This window comes from Cinclus cinclus, chromosome 5 (assembly GCF_963662255.1).
Source record: "Cinclus cinclus chromosome 5, bCinCin1.1, whole genome shotgun sequence".
Classification (NCBI taxonomy): Eukaryota; Metazoa; Chordata; class Aves; order Passeriformes; family Cinclidae; genus Cinclus; species Cinclus cinclus.
This window is the reverse complement of record NC_085050.1, coordinates 63963599-63987088: the sequence shown is the minus strand read 5'-3', so window position 1 is coordinate 63987088 and position 23490 is coordinate 63963599. Positions and strand designations below refer to the sequence as shown.

General features: G+C 37.7%; 1 protein-coding gene across 3 annotated transcripts; it reads right to left on the bottom strand.

The window, feature by feature from the left end:
• Positions 1–23340, bottom strand: CLGN (calmegin). 3 transcript variants are annotated; one of them, XM_062493942.1, is made up of 16 exons: positions 23274–23340; positions 18666–18850; positions 17819–17889; positions 16009–16067; positions 13817–13958; positions 13538–13619; positions 12630–12822; positions 10693–10882; positions 9983–10096; positions 9253–9409; positions 8172–8387; positions 6978–7097; positions 6661–6799; positions 4764–4844; positions 2567–2691; positions 1–968 (listed from the first exon to the last, which is right to left on the bottom strand). In XM_062493942.1, the coding sequence occupies exons 1-16, from the start codon at positions 23323–23325 to the stop codon at positions 894–896; spliced, it is 2001 nt and encodes a 666-aa protein (XP_062349926.1). In that variant the 5' UTR covers positions 23326–23340; the 3' UTR covers positions 1–893. The 3 variants fall into 3 exon arrangements, with proteins under 3 accessions (XP_062349926.1, XP_062349924.1, XP_062349927.1); XM_062493940.1 differs by lacking the exon at positions 23274–23340 and adding an exon at positions 23066–23115 and having other exon boundaries at positions 18666–18836; XM_062493943.1 differs by lacking the exon at positions 23274–23340 and having other exon boundaries at positions 2567–2682; positions 6652–6799; positions 18666–18845.
• Between the last annotated feature and the right edge of the window lie 150 nt (positions 23341–23490).

The window sequence follows — 23490 nt, the reverse complement described above, 5'->3', positions numbered from 1 at the left end:
AGTTACTCACATTATAAAAAACTTAATCCATCAAAAATTCTTATCTATATTAATAAATTTCATATTAAGCAAGAATTAATAAATATTTTAGGTGACAATATACACTTAGCAAGTATTCTATAAACAGGTTATACCACTCTGGTTAGGAACATGAGAACTATAAAAGTTTGAAAAAGTCATCTGTATATGACTTCTGCAGATTTGATACCTGCATTCAAGAGTAAAACAAGTCACATCAATTATCACTTGTATCCTATTTTAAAATATGTCCTGAAAATAAATTACTGTAACCAATGTCTAAAGTGAGTAGGTGACCACCCATGTAACAAGAACAACTAAAATAAATAATTTACAATAAAAATTGTTGCTAGCACAAATTCATCATACAAAAACAATTATTGCATTTAGCTCTGCACAGAAAAAAATACCTTTTATCATAGCAATGTGAACTGCTATAGATGCTACATCTATACTACCACCTTCTTTAAGCTGGGAACTGTAAACAGCTTATTTTGTGCTAGAGCTACAAAAGTATTATAATGCATTCATTTAAAAAAATATTTCGAGCAAGTTTATCTCCAACTAATACTAATTTCTAAGAAACTTCAAATCTTAAGAATCTTCACCTAAAAATCAGTTGGTCAACTTGTAATTTCCCTTTTAGTTCGTATCTGAAATATCAGCTAACTCTTCACAGATAGCATTTATCCTTAAAAAAGGGAACTGAGGAAGTTTGGGATGGTTAAAGAGGTCAGAGAATTAAAACAGAAGGTTAAATAGTAGTGAGCCCCCACTTTTCCCACCAAAGCTGAGGAATTTGCCAGGCCCATGAAGTGGCACACCAGAAGTTACTGTCACTGTCTCTAGACCTGCAAACACCAGCTGGACACAACTCAGTCTTTTCGTACTCTTCTTTTGCGCACTGATTTCAGTGGACGATCTCCCATCCCTTCATCAGCTTCCTTCTTCTGGAAAAAAAATAAATTCAGCATTAACATTTTACACCTATTTTAATTGTTGAAACTGGCATGCTATGTTATTCCTCTTCCTGAATTCCCGAGTCATTTTATCACTAAATGCAGCACTTAAAATGATATAACATTTTTTTCCACACTACTAATCTAATGATTAATAAAGTGGGTAGAAGACTTCATTTCTATATCAAGAAGGAAGAGAATAGTATGTCTAAACTGATGTCAGGAAATTATTTTTGCCCATGTCTTTGCTGGTTTAAAAGCAGTGACTTTTAAATTAATTTAATCTAGCAGCTTCCTTAAAGTGCACCTTTTGCTAATTTTATTTGCACTTCTGAAGAAAGATACATTTAAAGCATTTTAACTGCTCCCTTTGCAGAGCTACAAATAGAGCAAACTGTCCTTAAATCAGATGTGGTGTTCCCAGTTTAAAAGCAAAGGGCATACAGAGGCACAGAAAAAGCCTTTCCAATGTGAAATCCATTCTCAGACCATGCATTGCTTCCTCACTTTCCTGCATCACCTAATGGCAGGCACCTCCTTTGGAAGGAACAGCTGAGAGAATGTGGCCCAGCCTGAGTGAGGACATGGGGTACAGGATGTGTTCCAGACACCTCACAACAAAAACACCTACAGAAAACACTCAGGGAAAAGCAAGCCATGGCCTCACTGTGACACTGTCACAGACACATTCAGAGCTTGCAATTGCTTTCACAAGGAGTCATGTGAATCTTAGTGGGGTTCAGTAGATGCTGTATTCCTGGGTAAATGTACAAGGAAAAGAAAACTTCTTACAGGAAACAAGAGAAAGTACAGAATAAGGGGCAATTAACAAAGACTTTTAGTGCTGAAACACCACCTCATGCAAGGTAGTTTCCTAGAAGAGTTTTACATGAAAAGGCGTTAACATTACATTAAACAACTCCCTTAACCTGGAAAGTGACTCATTTAGGGAGTGACAGACCCAAGATGATCAATGGGTGGATCTAAAGTGTTTCAGGCACTACCAGTTTCTGAATGAAGGAATAATGAGTAGTTGACAAACAAGAAAAGCACAAATTCCATTCTACAATTATTTTTATGAAGATAATTTTGTAGAATATCTGGCTGACTGGATTAATCTACACAAGAAAAATGAAACTGCAGATGCTGTGTTCAAAAACAGTATTGTCGGTCTTGTTTAAAACCTTCTTTTGGAATAAAAACCCCCAAAAGGTAACTGAAAAACTTTTAGGTTTTTCTAGGTCTCAGGAAAAGGCTATTCAGTTAGCAACACATGTTCTAGCAATTAAGAAGCACAATGAAAACTGACCAATCTGCTGCAGCATCCAATTTTACAATTCCTGCAATTCATTTAATAATCTGCTAAAAACTATACTCCTGTAAAGACATTTCACATTTAGGGAGCTGCCCGATAGTATCCCTGTATTTATGCAGAGCATTTGAGGTGTCAGATTCAAAGGAAAGCACATTTCTACCTCAGGAGTTGTGGATTTTATGGCTCAACAGAAGAAAAACACTTGCAGGTAACTGGACTTAGAAGTATGATGTCAGACAATGGCAAGGAGAAGTACAGGAAAATGCAAACTTACCTCATCTTCTGAATCAGACTTATTTGACCTATCACCTTGACTTCCCTCTAGAACTTCATTTTCTTCTTCATCTGGAACTTCATTTTCTTCTTCATCATCATAAATATCTTCACCATCTTCACCTTCTGTGGAAGAAGTAAATTTTACTTTGTAAACAGAACTATATTACAAATACACTATATCCAGACATACTAGTAAGGAAAATAAACAAATTTCAGCCTAGAATGAATGGCTTGGTTAGAATAACCCATAAAACTATCTCTGTGATACAGAGAGTAGAATTCTCATAAATTAGTAGAAAGTGATAACTGCCAGATTTAATAACCAATTTTAACAGCTCCAACTTTGCCTCTTTTCATAATAGCCCATGCTGACTTCAGACTTGTTACTGACTTAAAGGATCTTCCTTTACTGTACTTTAAAACTAGCTATTGTATTGGAGAGTTTTGAGAGTAGAGTCCAAAACAGAGAACTCAGGCATCCCAAATCTGACTAAATTCTGATTTAGACGGGGAAGTACCATACTGCAGTTATCAGTCATCCAGCAATGAAAACACTTAAATCCCCTTTTCAGCAGGGAATTCTTCTGGCATACTGTTTTGATTGATAAGCAGCTCTTTACTTCCACCCTTCTTGTGCATTTTTGCAATGCAGAAACGAGTCAGAAAAGCACTGTACTCCCCTTAGCTCACTCAAAGCATGTCCAGCTTGCACTACTACTGCACTACCAGTACCCCCTACAATACTTCATATCAAGAGTAAACAAGAAATCTTAAATCTAACAAAAGGGATATTCATTAGCATTTTGCAATTTAAGAGTCTGCCAGTGGCTTATTTAAAAACAGCAGTGAAGTAGCGTTCAATTCTGTATTTGTCAGGTCACACCTACGTCTCATAAGCACTGCTTAGGTGTGAAAAAAAATAGGAAAAAACCCAAAAACAACTAAAATCTGTACCCACACCAAATTCTCACTGTTACATCTGAGTTAAACAAAAAAAAACCAACTTCATCCATACAAATTTGGAATGTAGTCACATATCAGATGAGATTCTCTTGATTCTTGATGATGAAAACCTAGAAATACCTAATTTGTTAAAATATTCGACACTTCTGTAGAAGTACCAAGAACTTTGGCTGAAGTATAGCAAGAAATTGAGCCAAACAGAGCTTCACTAATTGTCATGAAGCAACAAGTTAGTTTTGTCATCTGTCAGTATAGCTGGTTCATGTCTACTATGTTTCTATTTCTATAAGCAAAAGGAGAAATATGACCAAATAATGAAGATCATGGTTTAAGAAAAATGTAGACAAAGATCTCTGTCCTAAAAGTAAGCCCTTAACAAGAAGAGCTTGACAAAAATTCACAAAGCCTTTGGTCATATTCTAATAAAGAGACTGGAAACGATAAATGATGCAAATCCAGCTCCTCCCATAAGTATGAATTTCAATAGAGGGAGAAAACCCCCAAATTAAAAATACTTGGAGACATCAGAAACCAGCACCCAGAACTGGAAAACTACACTATTTAAAATTATTATTTAAAATGTAATAAAACAGTAATTTAAGCATTATTTCATATAAATAAATGTATAACTTGACAAATAAGGTTCAGACTGTGCCCCTGAAATTCCATTTTGTGGCAACATTCTTTTACCTCCTGCAATATCTTTCTAGAGGTCAAGGAAAGCAAGGGGACAAAGCAGACAAATAGACAATACCACAAAAATTAACCTAGAACAAAATAAAACAGTAAACCCCATGGACAATGCCCTTCAAGGAATACTCTGCCAGCAACTCATTGTCACTGGTGTTAAAGAAACTGCCAAGTGTTTCTAGAATTTGCTCTTGTGCCACACTTTCTTTTTGGAATGGTCCCATGATACAATGTGGATTTCAAGCCACTTAGTGTTCCACAGCTCAAAACCCCATTGCCTTCATCTCCAAAAAGCCCAGAGGAGGAAGTAATGACTAGGAAGGAACCATAAAAATCATAAGGAGAAAAAGATACTAGTAGAAAATATTTATGACTGCAGATACCATAGGGAGAAATCTCAGAGAAAACTTGCATCTGCACCTGATGGAACTTGGCATCCACCAGCTTGAAGTTCTACCATCAACAAGGAAGCAGAGGGAAGAAAACAGATAGGAGAGACCCACTTGAAAGTCCTGGCCCAAATTGCTTCCCTTTTCCGGTACCTGAAACAGGAGCCTCCCTTCCCATCTTCAGCGTATTGTCCTTTATAAGCTCTCTTTTTGTCTCCTCCATTTCTCTTCTCTCTGTAGCAAAAAGAATCAGGACAAGGAGGCAGAAGACAAATTCTCTAATGCTTTCAGATACAGAGAGGCAAAAGAGCAATAAACAAAAAAGGGAAGATTTCAACCTGCAAGTGTAGACGGTGGCAGGAATCTAAGGGAAGCTAAACAATTCTTCTTAAAGCAAGAAGCCATGAAGCCATATGACAGCAAAATGTAATCCTTCCCTCTGAAGCCTAGAAATCATTTGAAAACCCTGGAATAGTCATACAAAAGCTACTAGCTAGGTTAGTTTTACTTTGTGTTCTGTTCGGTAACTAAAAAGTAAAGGCCTAAAATGGAACCTACCTTTGCAATACCATGAACAGCTGTTGCAAGTACCATTTAAGAAAGCTGCAGGAGCTGAACTATGTTCCTCTGCAATTGCCCAGGCCTTATTTCTTAGATTGAAGCACACATTTTAATGTATTATTTAGCAAGTGATGTGTTGTAATTAAATAAATTAACTGACTGACTTAACAGAAGAATACTAGAATTGAGGAATGGCAGCCTTGCAACATATTGGGTACAAACTATCTATGATCTGCATCAAGACTGGGTAGAATAAAACAGAGTCTGTACTTCAGGAGAAAAGGTAGAGTAGAGTAAGAACACTGAAATAATGTACTTACAATTTAAGCTAAAGTAAAGACTGTGTGTAGCATAACCAGAATAATGAAGTGCCTTGGTAAGGCTCTGCAATAGCAAAGCAGATGGACTAGGTTTGGTGTGGCAAGCACTGTACCAAATATGTACTCAGTTCTGTCAGTGCTGGCATGGGAACTGCTGATGCTGAGCAAGCTTTTAAGTCGTGCAGGCAGAAGCCATCAACACCCATGGGACATGGTGCAAAGACAGACAAAACCCACCAAGCAATACAGAGTGATGTCAGTACCAAGACAAAAAGCCCAACAAAACATGAATGTCTGCTGTGTCTCTAGTTATCCATGCCAGTCTCTTGTCATTTTCTTTGTTCTCACCAAGGAAGAGTGAAATAAGAGGCAGAATCTTGTAGAGTTCTGAAGCTAAAAATTGTCTCATCAAAATCAAGATACTGCATTGTAAGTTAGGTGCTTTGGTTTTTATTCATTATATAGACACAGGGAAATGCTAACAGCACCTCAAAGCTATAGCTGAGTAGTACCCAGTAATCTTTGACACAGTAAGATGGGATGATTTTATCCTTAAATGCTGAAGTACAGCTCAACCTACAGAGTCATTAATTTCTCCCCTGGCCAGTAGGACACACCTCTGAAGGCATGCAATAGGTTGCTAAAAAGCAACATAAAGGAAGCTGCAGACTTCATGATTTCAAGCCTACTGTATTTTCAAGTTTTAACAAGAATAACTCAAATCAGTGACCAACAGAATAGTATAACCCTCCCAGAGAGGTGCCAGCAGATTTATGTTAAAGACATAAAGCTGTCCCAGACACATTTTAAAGAATAAAGTGACTTTAACTGCTTCAGGTACTTAGATCTGAATAACTAAAATGTGTTTAATATATGAAATATTTAGAAGGGATAACATATCTGTTTACAAATAGAAAATAAGTGTTGGAAGCACGTTCATTTCTTGAAAGTGAAGAAATGCTGAGTAGAGCCTTACTTTCTGTTTATATTTATCAGAGCTATTAGCCATGGGATGCCACACTGGAAGTTATCAAAGGGGAAAAAAGGCTCAGGGCAAGGCAGATTTCACATAGTCTAAGATAACAGCTTGTGATTATTGGCAATGCAATCCATGAACTAGTTCATGTCTTTAACCATACTGCAAGCTGACATACTCTTACTCATCTTACCACCTTCACCAGTATCTTCATTTTCTTTTTCCTCTTCTAGTTCATCATCTTCAAACTCCTCTGCCTCTTCTTTTAGTTCTCCCTTTGTAATTTGCTGAGATACATCAGGTTTTTTGAAGTCAATACATTCATCTGATTTCTACAAGAAATTAAAAATCTCTTTGTATTTCAACTCCAATTAAGAATTAAAAAGGCACTGTAAGCTAAGTAATATACCAACGGCATATTAAAAGGATGTATCATTGCACAGATGCTCAAGAGTTTCCAAATAAAGTATTAAGAAAAAACCAAATAAAAATATAGTAAATTTCACTAACCTTTCCTGGCCAGCAGAACAACACAGTTAGACCAACAGGGAGAGCTAAAGTCAAGATGTAAAGAACCCAGAGCCATGGGTGTTCTTCTGCAGCAGTCACCAATTGACTGAACATACCAGGCTGTATTTAAAAAAAAAAATAAAATTAAAAGAATGGCATTTATATCCCTCTCAACACTTAAATAAGACTTATACACTAGTCAGTGCCTGGTGCTTCTCTATAAGAGGTACATCAGGAACTAAGGAAGTTTGAGAGGCACGGTGGAACATGGGGACACAAAGGAGTATTTTTGCCATTGTGTGTACAGGTACGGATACAGGCTCAGAAATAAAGCCAAACATTTTGAAAAAGGGCAAGGTTGTGTGAAGAGATAGCTTTCCTGCTGGCACGGACAGACATGCTGTTGCTACTTGCTCACTCAAACAAACAGCAGCTGTAAGGAATTGGCCACATTTGCCATGTTTCTCGCCCACAACTGTAGCCTGCTGTTGCCATTTAATCAAAGAGAACAGAGGACTGTTAAACAGAAACAGGAGTGCAGGCAGCCACTAGAGGGGCCCATGATCCCGTATGGCACGGCAGATCCATCCCACAGCATAGGGAAGGAGAGAAGAAGGCTGTCAAAGGGCACTACTCAAATAAACGTGGATGGACACACAGAAACAGAGCAGATGCAGCTCTATAAACATACAGGCAAAATTTTCAGAGCTGCGTAACGCACACCTCAGCAGCCAAAGGCCTAAAATTATTAAACAGAAACAAACACTGGACTATTCATTCCTCATGGGAGGGAAGCACCAAAAGAATATATATCATGGATATAGTCACAAGGGAAAATAGGGGGCAAGGGGCAGGAGGGGAAGTTTTTGAGTCTAAGTAACTCAGCCTTCATTCTTTCACTTGCTGCCAGGTACTGAATTTCTAATATCAATGTGAACAGCACAAGGCTTCACAGAAAGTCAATTTCTCACTAGGTGTTTAAGTAAAATGCAGCACTCTTTTAATCTCAAGAAAATACTCATCTGGGAAAGGTAGAAATCCAAACTACAAGACAGAAAATCAAGTATCAGAGTTACTCAGCAAAATTATTACTTGAAGACAAAATTAATACTCTGTCGGCATTGACAGAAAATTCTTCCAACGCCACAGCTTCCTCACCACTTTCTACTATCAAGAACATACTAAAGTTTATACCTCATTAGCACTTGCTACTAATTTCTTCAAGCCCCAGCTGTCTGCTGCCCATCGATCTGCTACTTCTTTTTCTGAACAGATAATGAAGTTATCAAAGTAGATATCAGACGTCATAGACCAGAGTTCTAAACCAATAGCACTGATAGTGGTCATTTTGAATGGGTGAAGATCTTCAAAATAGTCTGGGTTTGGTATTTTCCTAGGGTTCCAGATTCCCTGTTAATGGAAACAAATGTCATCACATTACCAGCAAAAGAACAACTTGAGAAAGAGAGATTTCAAAATAAGAAGAACTTTAATTTAAGAAGACAAACAGTAGAGTTTAACCCATCTAAAACAGAACTGGAAACAGCCGGTAGGATTTTGGCAGATGGGTCTCAATTTCATGGCTTAGGGGAGACCTCCTAAGTATTTTTTTCTTTTTTACTGTAAAGGTTACAGTAATAACTGACTCTTAGCAGAAGTGTTAGAGAAAATTTTAGGGAAGGAAAACTCAGCCAATTATGCTCGTGCAAATTAGAGCCAAATTTTGTTTGCAAACCTGCTTAGGATCTCATCCTCAGGGACATCAGATTCAAGCACTCCCCAGCCATAACTAATACAAAGTAACTCTCTTTAATAACTAGCTGACCACCTCTAATATTTGGAGGGGAGGAAGGGAATTGAATTATCCAAAACTGATGCTTCCTCTAAAATTGAACTAGTAAGGCAATCTGCTTACTCAAAGGTTTCATTTTTTAACATTAAAAAAAAACCAAACTAATTCAAAATGCTCACACTTAAAACGCTGATGTAATTCAGAATACAATTCTGAAGACCATACTAAATAAATGGCACCAGTGAAAATTGTGCAAAAGGCAAATCTAAACAGGGAAGTTGGAAGCATTACTGCTTCCCAGCATACTTCAAGGAAAAAAAAAATCAAATTAAAGGCAAAAAAATATCTCAAATTAGTGAGGGTATTCAGACTCATTCTAAAATATAAATACACTGCAAAAAGCCTAAGTAAATATACTATTTTGACTTGCTTGCTCTGCTGAACTCTGTATCTTTTAGCAATGACCAACAATCTGGCTATTACCTGATAGTTAGGATTGTCTATCATGGGTGCCCTCCATTTTCCTTTATACTTGGGGTTGTTCTTCATGGGACGCACCCACTCTCCACAACCAGGTGCAGTCTCACATTTTGCATTAGGGATCTGAGGGGCTTCCCACTCCCCATCCATTTCTTCATCCCTAGAGACAAAACATGAATTACAAACAACTGCTTATTAAGATCAGCCAGGTGTCAAACACTGGCAGTCTCAAGTTAGGGTCCATGTACATTGTTGTAACAACCTCAGAACTCTCACCAGCCCACAGAATTTACCCAACAGTATAAACACTTTTTTTAAGGAGTGCTACACCTTTCTGCTTCAAAGTCACATCACATTCGTGACTACCACAGCATGACTGACTTCAGTTACATTCCTGCCTCTGCAGACAGCTTCAAAGACTTCTACCCAGGATGCTCAGAGATTCCTTTGAGACTTACATTATGATTTCAAGTTATCCACTTAAACTGTAGCAAATTCTTTCAAAGGGGACTTTCATATTCTGGTTTTACTTATGTATCTTCAAAAAACCAAAGGCAAGGACAAGTTCATGTTTTCACAGAAGCAGTCCCCCACACCAGTAAATATTTGGCCATACCTTAAACATTCCAACTTACTACCTCAAAAGACAATGAGATTTGGACTGACTGCCACAACTAAAAATCTGCCACAGAGAAGAGTCATATCTACAAGCACATTACCAAGCTGCACTTACCAGTCCTTTGGTTTTTTTGCATTAGGGTCTGGAACATACTGTGGTTCATCATCAAGCCACCCCTCAGGCTTAACAGCATCAGGATCTTCTATTTTGGCAGGTTCATCTTCATCCCTTCAATTACAGACTTATATTAGAAAATACAGCAGCCTGACTTTGGACCAATGTTCTTTTCAGAGGACTACAACTGGCATGAAAGGGATGATTTTCAAAAACATGACAGAATTAGACTCACTGATCATGAGCATTGCACATATAATTATCTGCTTATAAATATCTGGACCATTTTTACATTGTTTTATAGTACTGTTTAGTCCAGAAATTGCTGGTATCAAGTGGCAGGTGTCAGTCAGGTCTTCCCACTGAGGTTTTCCCTACTCTTCCTGAGTTGCCGTAAGAATAGTTCACACAGAAGTAGAAATTAATTGTAAATTAAGACTATATAGTAGAAAAAACTTATTCATGTGTAGCAACTTTAGTTACTCGTTGCAACCATGCAGGATACAAAATCAGCAAATAATGATTTTATTTGTCACCTTAGAACATGACAAAATCCTTATATCCACCTCAATTATGCTTTCAGACTTCAGTGCTTTTAGTGAAATGTATTGCAATTGACATTAGCAAACTCCAAAAGAAAACCAGTCAAATCTTTCAAATAAATAACCTGTATGTAAAAGACATTGTAGAAATGAAAATGTTCTCCTTACCAGTCATCTGGTTTGACAGCATTTGGATCAGGTATTTTTGGTCTCTCATCCCAGTCATCAGGCTTCTTATCAGTAGGATCCTCTATTTCTTTAGAAGGATTTACTGGAGGAATCATATTCTCAAGAAGACTTCCTTTACTGACAACTGTTTGGTCGATGAATATTTCAAATGTATTATCTGGTTTTAGCACTAAATTGAAGAAATTAGGGAGTAATTTAATTTCATAGATATATTCAACCAAATAAACAAAGACTTGGTCAAATAACAGCAAACAGGATCCTCACTAGCAGGGGAGACAGACTCCTCACTCAGGGACAGGATCCAGGACAAAAAACATTGCCCTTGAGGGGATGTATGACCAGCATCAGGCCTCCAAAGATGAAGCTTGAAGAAAATTCAATTGCTGAAACATTCTAAGAGACCTACCAACTTGGCCAAAATTCTGTCTTTTTACTTCAAAAGCACAGACAGTGAAAAAACAATCTCTGTCCCAAAAGGCACCTCTGCTATTAAATTTAAATCTCACACTTGAAAGCATGGGAATACAAGAATTGTACCAGAAACACAGGGCAAGGATCAAAACACCATTTTCTGTGAGGTTCTAACCTCTAACAGCCATTTCCCTCAAATGCTACCCTGCTTAAACATTTGAAGAGTATTTTCTGGATGTTAACAAGTGTGAGTAATTAAGAAGCCAAGGTCACAGAACTGAGCAGTTTCAGACTCTGCATCCAGATCTATTTCTAATAAGCATTTATAAATGTGCTCACTGGTTAAACAGCAGACTCAACTGTCCATTTAACAGAATGAAGATTACAAAGTAATTACTATTTCACTTTTATGACAGTTTTCTAAAGACAGGTTAAGAAACCTGTCTTTAGACAAGAGTCCTGTAACAGTTTGATAATATCTAATGATGGCCTTCCAGACTGAAATTTTCAACATTAAGATTGTCTATTATTAAAATATCCATAAATGCAAAAATGAAGCCCCCATATCACCTTTAGATAAAATACAAAGAGCTAATAAATGCACTGGAATCACACAGCTCTATGGAGTCTGTATGAACAATTAGAATAAATGCAATCCAAGTTTAAGTACCTTTGTCCATAATTTCCAGCAAACAATCCAAATACAGAAATGCATACGCTCCTTTATTATGAGATTCCTACTATCTAAAAGTGTAAGTTTGTTGTGGAATACTGCAGCAATCTATTTTAGAAACCACTACATTTTCCCATGGCACAGCACTTGAACATGCACTGTGTTATTATTATTCAGTGAAAGTTCATAAGTGCAGTCAGTTTGGCTGGATTTACAGCATGCCACAGATTAGCCCATTCTCTGACTGCCATTCTTCCTCAGAAGTTAGAAAAAGGGGTAAAAATTAACTGAAATTTTCATTTCTCTGGACCGTTCACAGGTACAGGAAGAGCTGTCACATGAATTAAAAGCAGCCCATAATCATTCATTTCACAGTCTGTGCTGACCTATCTGTTCATGCACACAGCTTCAGATGCAGGTGTTGGTGAGAGCTTTTAACATGTGGAAAAGAGTGGTGTGTGGCATGCTACAGATTTAACTGAATTCCTCTGAATTCTGACACCTTCCTAGAATATTGGGCAGTTGTACATTTTAGTATCTTCCCAATAAAAATTGTTTTAGAATAATTATTGAAGGCATTTATTAGTAAAGGCTAGTCAGGGCTGATATGTTTTTTCCTGTAATTGAATATTAAGCAGTAGCATCTGAAAGCTACTTTTATGTCCTGCAGTTAAGCCCAGTCATTAAACCCAAATCATTAAGCAACCACCACTCAGAATTAACAGGCTATTACAAAGACTCAATTACAAAACTTCAGCAGACAAAGCCACATTTTTAATCTCTCCTTTCCAATTTAAGAATTGGAATTCCACTTCTAAAAATTAAACAATACCAAGAGTATATAGATGTGTCTTCTTGTCCAAATAGAATTTTTTTAGGTCTACATCAGGACGTTGAGCATGTTTTTCATCATATTCTCCAGTTTTAGGATTCTTATGTCTGAAGATAAAGTGCAGTTTGTAGTCTTCTCCACATTTATCTGGTCCAAACATAATAGTGTAAGGTGTTTTGTCAAAAAAGTATTCCTGTAGAAGCAAGAAAGCTGAGCATGTGATATACTGGACATTTTATTACATCACTTTTGGTACTTTTTCTGGGCACAGAGCATAGTTATCTAATTCTAAAAGGTAAATGAATAATGGTAGGGTAAATCATGAAAGGAACTCAAAAGTCCTCTGTAGTTGCTGGGTGCTCTCTGTTCTCAGGGAATGGACTCTCAGTCTCTTCAAGGAAGATGAATACATTTACAAATTTAGATTTTATCCTTATGTTAAGTAGGAATGCCTGTCACAAATCAAAACACCCAAGTATCTCTCTCCCTTCCACAAACATTACACTAAAAGATGAAAGGGAACTAGTTACTGTTCTTCATAACAATTTTATTTTTCCAATAAAGATAAACCCCAGGATATTAATATCCAGTATTTCTACCTATTTCTCTCTGCATTAAGTAACAGCAACAAACAACCCTGAAAATATCAGACACAGTTATTCTCCTTCAGACTATGTTGCATTACAGAGTTATGTTGGTATTTTATAACTATTCATGCTTTCTGTATTTGGAACACACAATACCACACGTGCTGTTCAGTAGAAAAATTGTTTCACAAGTTTTGAGTTAAGATCCTATGGCTTCTATTAATACAGAAAGTCATGCTAAACATGCACAAGTCCTCTGTCCTGGATATCAGACACCACCCAAGCTGTTCCTAATAGCCAATCTTAAGCAAGAGGACATACCAGATTCAAGTCATTGCTACTGGAGAGAAGTTTAATATATGCACCACCACAGTCAATGCCTTTTTGAAAATTCACTTCGTATCTGGGCAAAGAGAAAGTGATAAAAACATTCCAAGTATCAGAAAAATAAGAATTAACTCCCAATCTGCAGTTCTAATTACTAATATATTAACACTGCTTATTAGTACCTACTATCAAAAGTGTCAAAACACTTCTGCGTAAGCAAAATGTTTTAACTCACTATTAAGCATCAAGTAAAAAATCTAAGGGATTACTTACTGGACAATCAAAGGTTTATCATCAAAAACAAATGCTTTTGTTAGCATTGCTGATATTGCATGATACTTTGCCACTGACTTTAACACTAATCCTTTGTCTCCAGGCACTGCATTCTCTTTCAGCTCTTCTACTTCCCATCTTCCTAAAACACACAAACAAGAAATGCAAGTCTGAAGTAAAGAAATCACTTGAAAGCATCCTGTTGAAAGCAAAGAGTTAGCAACAAATAAAGACTAGTTGCCAAAGTAGAAAGAAACGTTGGCATATGATGTCAAAGATGCCGTTTCTTGTTCTCAAATTTACAAAAATCTGTAAGTAAACTTTAATACTGTAGATCGGTATCTATTTAGGTTGTGGTATCATACAACAGCTAGAGGAACAAAATATTTCTCCAGATTTCAGATTTACTTCTACCATCATCACATAAAAATATTAGTCATAAAGCATTTTGTAAAGCTAATGACCTGCTTCATTACTTTTTCCCCCCTGTTTTCATAGAATTAGAATATCTAGAGCCAATCTAATGACAGGGTAGATGAAGTTCCTTCCTCCTCCCCAAAGTCTTTCCAAGAATTATCAGATTTGATCCAAAACAAGCCTACAAGTTTGAAAATGGAAGATTTTGTATTTATACATTCTCCTGGTTTGGGACAAATACAGTTGAATACATATGTGCCCAATATCCAAAGAACAAGATTTCTTCTAAAAGGGCAGTTACATTTTCTCAGAGATTAACAGGACGAGATTCACTTGGTTTTTTTCCAGGAAATGACACAGCAAAAAAATCCCCCTACCTTTACAATCCTCTATAATCTTGAAGAATACATGTGTAAATGTAAAAAAGGAAGAAAACTTCAGTTCCTCAGCATGCAATTTAGAGAAGATTCATAAATTGTGATATGGAAATGAAACAGTGATTTACTTTTATTCAGCTGAAGTGTGATTAGTCAAAGTTGTTAAGGAAGGACAGTTATGCAAGTCAATAATGAATTCCTAAGTTTCTTCTAGCCTAATAGACAGGAAGGAAGAAAATTCCATCCTCTTCAATACTGTTCCTTTCTGGAAACTAAGGCCAGACAATAATGCAAGGCAAAACAAGGCTGGAAAAAAGAATTGGAAAGTAGTTCAAAAATTTTTATCACAGACTTTATTAAATGTTGAATTTTCTGACTTCAACAAATATGACTGTTCTGACATTAAAGACAATTTTTTATTTAACATAAGAGACCTCATTTCTCTTAAGCATCTCATCTGTGTGGCTATCTCCTCTGCAACTTCTTTATTTTACCAATTATTTTTACCAATTTACTTACCAATAAATTTAGAATCATCAGTTCTACTCTATTCTGTACACCAAAGTTCCCCAAGTTATGCTTGCTTGTCACTTTCTATGAACATAATTCATTTCATTTGACATAGTAACAGCAGCAAATACTCCTCTGTTGCAGTAGAAACTTTTTCTCTTCTTCCCACTCGTTTTTGAATGAAATAAACTCAGGTCACAAAATGATTGCTGCAGATCACACCTCTGCCAAAATTTTAAGCAGCCAATTCTAGACTAGGAAACCACAAGTGCAAACTGCAATGATTAAACCATCAGTACAATGTTTTCATTTTTGCTTTCCAAATTTGTTTTTGGCTACAAAAAGACTAAACTGTACAAGAACCACTGAAGAGCCCTACATTCAAGCATAGCCAATCTCAAAAAGTATTTTTAAAAAAATCATGCAGCTTTTAACTGTCTTGTTTCAGAGGCTATACCAAGAGACCAATGCACGAACCAGTAGTAGGTTCAGATGAAGCAAAATGGAACACAGTGCTTTAGAAAACAATGTTGAACAACTGAAATTGAAGTGGTAAATCTCTCTCATATGATTTCAGAGAAGACATTGTTTCTAAAGAAACAATACTCATAAACAAACTATTGAATATTCAGATGCCAAAGGGTATTCTGGTATCATCCATGGCAATACATTGTTGGAATGACAAAAAAAGTTAACTTCACACTAAGGAAACCAATGAGCAACATTTCACATCTCAGTTTAACAGTCATTATACAAGCTAACATTTTTGACCTACGCCATCTAGATGTTCAAAGTTCTGTGTTATTTCTCAAAGAAATAGTAGCTATTTCTCAACAAGCAACAGAACATCACAATTATGCAGTGGAGGTAAACATTATAACTGCTTACCATCGTATTTAGCAACATTATCATCCGAATCTTCTTTCAGAGTTACAGACAACACCCACCTAAAACAAAAATTGTACTGGTCATTGATCTGTCTATGCAAAGCTCTATTATTTAACAAACAACGGGTAAACAGCTTTTGCTTCTAGGCTGTCAATCTGTAATACTGATTTTGAGTCAGCATCCTGGAACTATGTGTGGTTCAAAGAACCTGCAAAGAAAAATTAAAGGAGAGTAGTCTAACAAAGCATTTCAAAACACTTCCTAAAATTTAAATGAATAGAGAATTTAAAGTAATTAAATTCCCAAATTATTTAATTCTGAATAAACTTCAGTTTTATATACAAGTTCAGTTTGACAGAATGTAATATACATATAATGTTAAAAGTGCACAGAAAATTTCAGGTTTCAAGTATAATACCTTCAATATGATAAGAAAAGAGAAGGAAACCAGCCAAAGGAATCTAAACTCTATCTGACAGTAACAGTACACATGCACAGCAGAGGACAAAAGGAAATGTTAAGTGGCAAAGGTAAGATTCCAAGTGTACTGCACACAGGAGATCCAACAGGGCAAACACACTCCTGATCCCCTCGATTCCATGAGCACGGCAAACTCAGCTATCTCATTAAGGTGACCAAAAGATAAGCAGAGTCTCCACATTAAGTGTTCATTTGGAAAGGAAAAAAGGGAAATGGACAGTCCACTCTCATGTGGACATACAGTGCTTCTATCTGGAGCCATGCACAGGATTATCTTGAGCCAACAGCACTACTGAACTCTTTGTTGTATCAACCACAAAAATACATTCTAATAATTTATTCTGGAAAGAACTGTTTTCATTCATTCTGAACTATCCTCTGCATGGAGTGATTCAGGGATGAATAGTTCATCTTTTTTGCTTGAATTACAGTCACATTTGTCCACTGTTAACAGAGATGCTGGAAAAGCTTCACAGTACAAATAGCAAACTAGATCCTTGGCCTACCAGGAGAGAGACCAGTGAGGATATAAAACACCTCTACGAGTCAAGTGAAAGATTTTCAAGGTCCATTCTCAGAAAGCTACTCTATTCTTACCTAGTCAATTTATATGTACTCTTTTACACACTTTAGAGAAGAAAGGCAGCATGTTGCTTACTTTCTCATAAATCTTTCTTCCATACTCCTTCAGTCTTATGCAAACCATACATAGCTAGACCAGAAAATCCCAAGCATTGTAGCTAAAACTTTGAGCATTAGATTTAGTAGGAAGACAAACTAATCTTTGAACAGATCTCAAAAAAGCTAGAAACTTGGATAAATTGTATCCTTAAGTCCTCTCATTAAATCTTCGAATCTGTTAATCAAAGTTTTCAGCAGTTTGTTAACAACCATTATCACCTCTTCTATTTAATTTTTTTTTTTCTGTCATCACAGGTGATGCTTTTGCACTTAACATTTAAAATTTACACATACCCAAGATCTTGTGAAAAGAAAGAGTTTGCTACTGAAATGTAATGGCACTTCACCTCTCAGCTGGTTAAACTCAACTGGCTAAATCTTTATATTACTTTTCTTAACACCCACAAAACCAGAGTTAGTAAAAGCTTCCTTAAAACACACACAAAAATAATTACACATCTGAAATGTTAACTGTCCAACTTAACATTATGATGTATTTGGAGCAAGCATTAATAGCCTTCCCAATTCTAATCCCCATAAATATAATTTTTATAAAGATAGTCGCAGAAAAATTAATACTAAATAAGTCCTGCCACTCCAAGTTAAACTACTGAAAGCAAAAGTTTATCATTTTAAGGCATAAGCTTACCCAGACAATCCTTCATCAAAAGTTTCTGTAAAATACACTTCCCCAGTTGGCTTTGGAGTCTGGTACACAACCTAAGAGATATGTACAGAGACACATCCCGACATAAATTACAATTCTTCATTGTAATACACTCTCATATGTCCAGAAGTAATCCACCCAGGCAGACCAACAGATTTTGTTCACTAGAAATACCTAGCAGCATAAAACCCCTTCACGCCCAGCCACAGTTCAAGTTTGTGTGCATCCCTCTAACAGTGAGCAATTTCACATCTCTGAATTTTATGTTGCTCCCTCTGTTCCAAGTTCATAACTAAAGCTTTGTTACATCTTTTGTGAAACAAAACCCAAAAAAATTTTTCTGAACTTGCACCAAATCTGCTTCCTCCCTGTTTGTTTCTTCATATGTTTTCCATTCTTTTGCTTTCCCATCTATTGTCCACATCTACTTTGAAGGATAGCATACAGATTCTCTGGTAATAAAGACAGTGTCAAAAGGCAGCTGTGACTGATGAAGTCAACAAACTGGTCTAAAGTCAGTCTCAGTGAGACCAAGGTGCTTTCCATTGACTTCTTTAGAAGTGCCATGTTAGGACTTGCAACAAAAGGTTCTGTATCTAGACTGAAGAAAAACCTTTTTCATGACTATCAATCACAGGCAGGAGATTTTACATGTGGGCATAACAGACTGATTCCTTAAGCTTGCCCTGTATGTCAAATATAGCAAGTGAAAAACTCAGACTGCTACATTTGAGACCCACTCAGTTGTCAAATGCAGATTAACTTGCTCTAGTTATAACTATGCACCTTGCATTTAACTAGCTTGAAACAAAGACTTCTCTCATCTTACCTCTAGAGAAGATTTATTTCTGTCAACATCAGCTTCTTGGGACTGCTTGTCAAAATTCTCCACTTCAACATCTGCATCCAGATTTTCTTCATTTTCCATTCCTGCAGTCACTGAGCTAATTACCAGGACACCCAAGCACAGCCAGTCCCACTGGAAATGCATCTTGGTTATCTGAAGAATTGAAAGTTTTTGATTTTAAGTATCATTTCAAGTATATTATCAATACTATTTCAATTTTACCCCAGACTTTATCGAAAAGAGGGAAAAAAACCCATTAATATAATGAGAAATGACTACCAGAAGGTGTTGTCACTGTAATATGATCATAATTTGCTTTTTTTTTAATTTTATTACTGAGCCCTGACTTAAGACTCTCTTTTGCCTCCTGTTTTCCCTATGGAAGTGCCTGTAGCCTGTTCCTTTACCTTTCCAAATCTAGCAAGAATCTGACTGCAATATACATACTCTTTCAAGAGCTAAGCAAGACTGACTTTATTTTTCTCACTTGTAAACAATCTGAACAAATAATTAAATTTAATCAGTTTCTACAATGCTGCAAGAAGAAACATCCCTTTCATTAAGAAAAATAAATTTATAGATTTAGAATGCATTATTATCCGCTGCCAGAATTGCATTTGTATTTGCCCCTACTTCCAGTGACTACATTTACATGAGTGCAGAGTGTTTATTGGCTCCAGCTGTAAGTGCCAAAAGAAAGTATAAAATGGTTTCAGAAAATATTTTCTGTTTGAAAATTACTATCCAGTAATTTTCAAGTTTAAGTTAGGTAGAGCAAGAGTTTAAGCTTCAATGCAAATACCTTCATAATTTCAGAGAAACCTGAAAATCTTTAATCTGTGTATGAATGTCAATATTAGACAACTGCCCCGGCCTCTCAATCTATTATCTGCTGTGTAAAAGATTGTTGCCCCATATTTTTTGCTTCACATCTGTAAGACATACAAATCCAATTTTATGTTAGAGTACCCAGTGGTTTGAGCAAGTGCAGTGTCAAAAATACCCATGCAAGTTTCATCAAAGGTCTTCCAAAAAACGCTTTTTAGATGAAATTATTTTGTCTGAATTTGCAAACAGAATGAAGACAGATTCTAGACACCTCTGCACATGTATTAATCACTTGGTTCTTACTAATTTCTATTCACAGTAAGTTTAAATAATTGCTGGTATTTATTTTGCTATTCTAAGACATTTTCAAGCCTTGCATTACTTGTAGCCACTACTAGTTATACTGAACGCTCTGTGCACCTGAGAAAGCAGCCACCCTCTCTCAGTTACATCATCACTCCTTGGAGATTAAACTGTTTGCCACTACAACTCTAAACATCCCAGCAATTCTAGATACTATCTTATATTGAAAACGTGAGTCTCTTTCTTTCTTTCTTTCTTCCTGGCTTTATCAAATTTGGTAAGCAATTCAAACATTGTAACAGTAATTATTTCATCATTCATTTTTTACACCTGCAAGTTTTATCAAGGAACACATACAGAGATCAAACAGTATCAGGGCTTTATTTCTTTTAAGATCTATTAATTTAATATTAACTGCACTGATTATATTTGAGCCAAAACACAGGATTATCATAAAGAAATGTTTCATACACTAGCACTATGTCAATACTAGGAAATAATCAAAAGACTCTTTTTTGGGACTAACACCTATTTTCCACAAAACTACATTAATCATATTACCATTCTTTTCTTCTCCCCCACTACAATCCATAATCACTACCATTCTTTGTGGGATTTTACAACTGGTTTGAAAATGGCGAGTCTGTGGTTCCCTCTTTTTTCAGGTGATACACTTCTATAGTTATCTGCAAATTTTACTAGTGTTTTGTACTGACTTTCTTTTTTAAAAATGTCAGTTAAAAACTAGATATTCTTAATTCATACACCTCCTTAGCAGTTCTAGAACTTAAAATAATCTTGCCCTGAAGATTAAAAGTAATTGAGTTTATCACAGGTGAACATTTAATTTTAAGGTGTATTTTTGAAGACCCCTTGACTGAAGAGTATCAGTTTTACCAACCCCATTTTCTTGTTCCTTAATCATCGAATTAGGACAAGCAGTCAAAGAATTCCACATCAATACCTTCTGGACTCCTTAGCTCCTAGCAGAAGTGTCATATATTAACCAGGTATCAGACTTGCATTTTTAGCATACAGCCCTGCCTACCTTACCTTAGCTAGTCTGTCATGCAGATGGTCTCTGTTTCTCCTAAAGCAGAGGAAGAGGTACAACTTTCTCTTCCAGTACATTTCAGGTGTGTTTGTGTAGGATCCAAAATCCTTTACTCTTATGTAGCTGTAATTTTACTGTAATTAGCCCCATTCACTTTTGTTCCATGCACAGACTAACAAGGGCATCCATGAAGTCATGCTAGTACTCACCTTTCCAAACAGCTCCCTTCCAAAATTTCTGATGTTTTCACACAGTTCCCACTGAATCTTATCACTACTCCCTGATCCTACCTAGGACTTCCCTAATTTCCTTCAGCTTTCAACTATATCTCTTACTTCTTCCTTCAAGAAGAGGAGGTGCATTTTAATCTTTCACCTTTTGATGCACTTCTAAAATTATCCCAGAAATGCTGAAATGTGTTATCAAGACCAATTACAGTTATTATTCAACTGCCAGGCAAAGAGTTCTAACCAACCCATGACATCTTGTATTTCTGTGAACTCTGCCACACTACAGTCTTAGAATATAAAATAAATCTTTCTGTTTAGCCAATAGTTTCTGGTCACAAAATCAAACTTGTCACCACACATTTAATTACCTTTGAAACCTACCAAACTTTCCTAATTAACACATCAAGACCTATGAGAAACTTTCCTTACTCTATTTTCAAGGTGGCAACTAAAATAAGCCAAAAGGATTCCCGCTGTTAAAATTTCCTCAGCAGAACAAAGCAAATTAAAAGTCAATGGCTTTCACAAAACCCCAAACATATTTATTAGCAGTCTTATCAATGTATTTGAGTTCAGACCTGTAACTTTAAACATGGATTTTGCATAGCATGGTCACTTTTCACCACGGGTAACCACGGCACAGCTACACATCAGAAGGACAATTAAAGCACTAGCACTATTGCAAAGCATGCCCTAGGGACCAGCAACAGTGCTGCAACACCAGCAGAATATTGCACCTAAAGTAACAAGCTGCTTTTTCTGAGACACAGACTAGTATTTATAAAAGACAACAGCATAAGCTGAAAACATATTCTGACTGGATATTAGAATTGTTTTCCCCATGAGGAGAGGTAAGCAGTGGTACAGGCTGCTTAGTCTCAGTCCTTAGGGTTTTCCAAGACAGTCCAGATAAAATCTCTGAGCAGGCTGGACCAGCCTCAGGGCTGCCCCTGCTGCAAGCAGGTCAGGAGAGACCTCTGGTGTCTCTTCCCACTTGGATGATTTGATTTGGGTTTCACGGTGCAAATGTGTCAATCTGTGTACCTGTCAACCACGATCTTCTGCGTATTGTTTACATGCCATTAAGTTAGTGGCATCATTATTCCATTTGCTGCAGAACTAAGTAAGAAGTCAGGATCTCTTTGATTACTAACTTTTTTTATTTTTACTGTGAAAATGGTCATGCCTTTCCCATGCAATTCTCAGAGTTCTGGATTTTCAAGCACAAAGGGAATAAGACGGTCATTCTCACTCCAAAGTCCAAGGCTCCTGCATCCATTATCAACACATAGGCTTTTCATAGGGCCAAATACCAATTCCATCCAGGCCCACGAAAAGGGGAGGATTTTTTCACACACCCCTTCTTGCACCCATCACCATGAGCTGTTTTATTCCTTCCCCATTCAGCTACATTGGCATCAACCTCACATTAGCCGTAACATCAGCCGTAACTGCTCCATGAAAAGCATGCATGAATTCTTATGCAACTTTTTTTCCTTTTTTGGGTGTGAATACCGTACCCTCTCCCTTTACCTGCGATGTTAAGATGCTGGAATGGATGCCGAATGTGAAATTCAGCAGTTACTCCAGCCCCAATGCTGCACTCTTGCAGGTGCCTCGAGATATTTCGTTGCTACAGCGAGCTCGACTAAAACCTTCCGGAAAACCTTATTTTCCAATAATAAAAAAAAAAAAAAAAAAAAAAAAATAGACGTTTGGGTCAAACGGCCACCCGGTGTTCTGTCAGCACCCAACACGAACCCGCTTTTTGGGATACCTCGAAGGGAGAAGAGGCGCTGGCCCATCGTTAACCCTCGAGGCCGCGCTCCCCCTGCGGAAGGGCCCGAGCTCCCAAAGCCTCTCCTGCGGCGCCTTCACCCAGCTCCCGCCATCCCTCCCTCCTCCCCGCCGGGGCTGACACCGTCCGGTCCCCTCCCCATTCCTCGCCACACGGGATCCACACGCACCTCCCGCGGGGCCGGGCGGCCGCCGACTTCTCGCGGCCTGGTTACCAAGCACCGCGACGCCGCTCCTCCCACGGCGGGCTGTTACCGCCGGCGCTGGCCGGCCCGCGACAGGCCGTTACCGGTGGTGGTCCCGGCGCTGCCCGGCCTGCGGCGGGCGGTTACCGGCGGTTACCGGCGGCGGTCCCGGCGCTGCCCGGCCCGCGGTTACCGGCGGCGGGAGCCGGAGCCGGAGCCGGGCCCGACCTCTCGTCCCGGCGCATCCCCGGCCGCGCACGCGCACAGCGCCCCCCGCCTCTCCCGGTGATGCGGGAGCAGGTGCCGCAGCTCGTGCCGCGCCGCGCCGGCCAATCAGGACGCAGCGCGCGCGGCCCGGCCCGCATTGAGGGCGCGGGAGATGGGCAGCGAGCTTCGCCAATCGCAGCGCC

Coding starts and splice junctions, on each gene's coding strand:
- CLGN (XM_062493942.1), bottom strand. CDS start 23,325: ATGCGCCGGGACGAGAGGTCGGGCCCGGCTCCGGCTCCGGCTCCCGCC. Junction 16,068..17,818: donor TTTGATGAAGGATTGTCTGG/GTAAGCTTATGC, acceptor TTTTTGTTTTAG/GTGGGTGTTGTCTGTAACTC. Junction 6,800..6,977: donor TGTTCTGCTGGCCAGGAAAG/GTTAGTGAAATT, acceptor AATTTCTTGTAG/AAATCAGATGAATGTATTGA.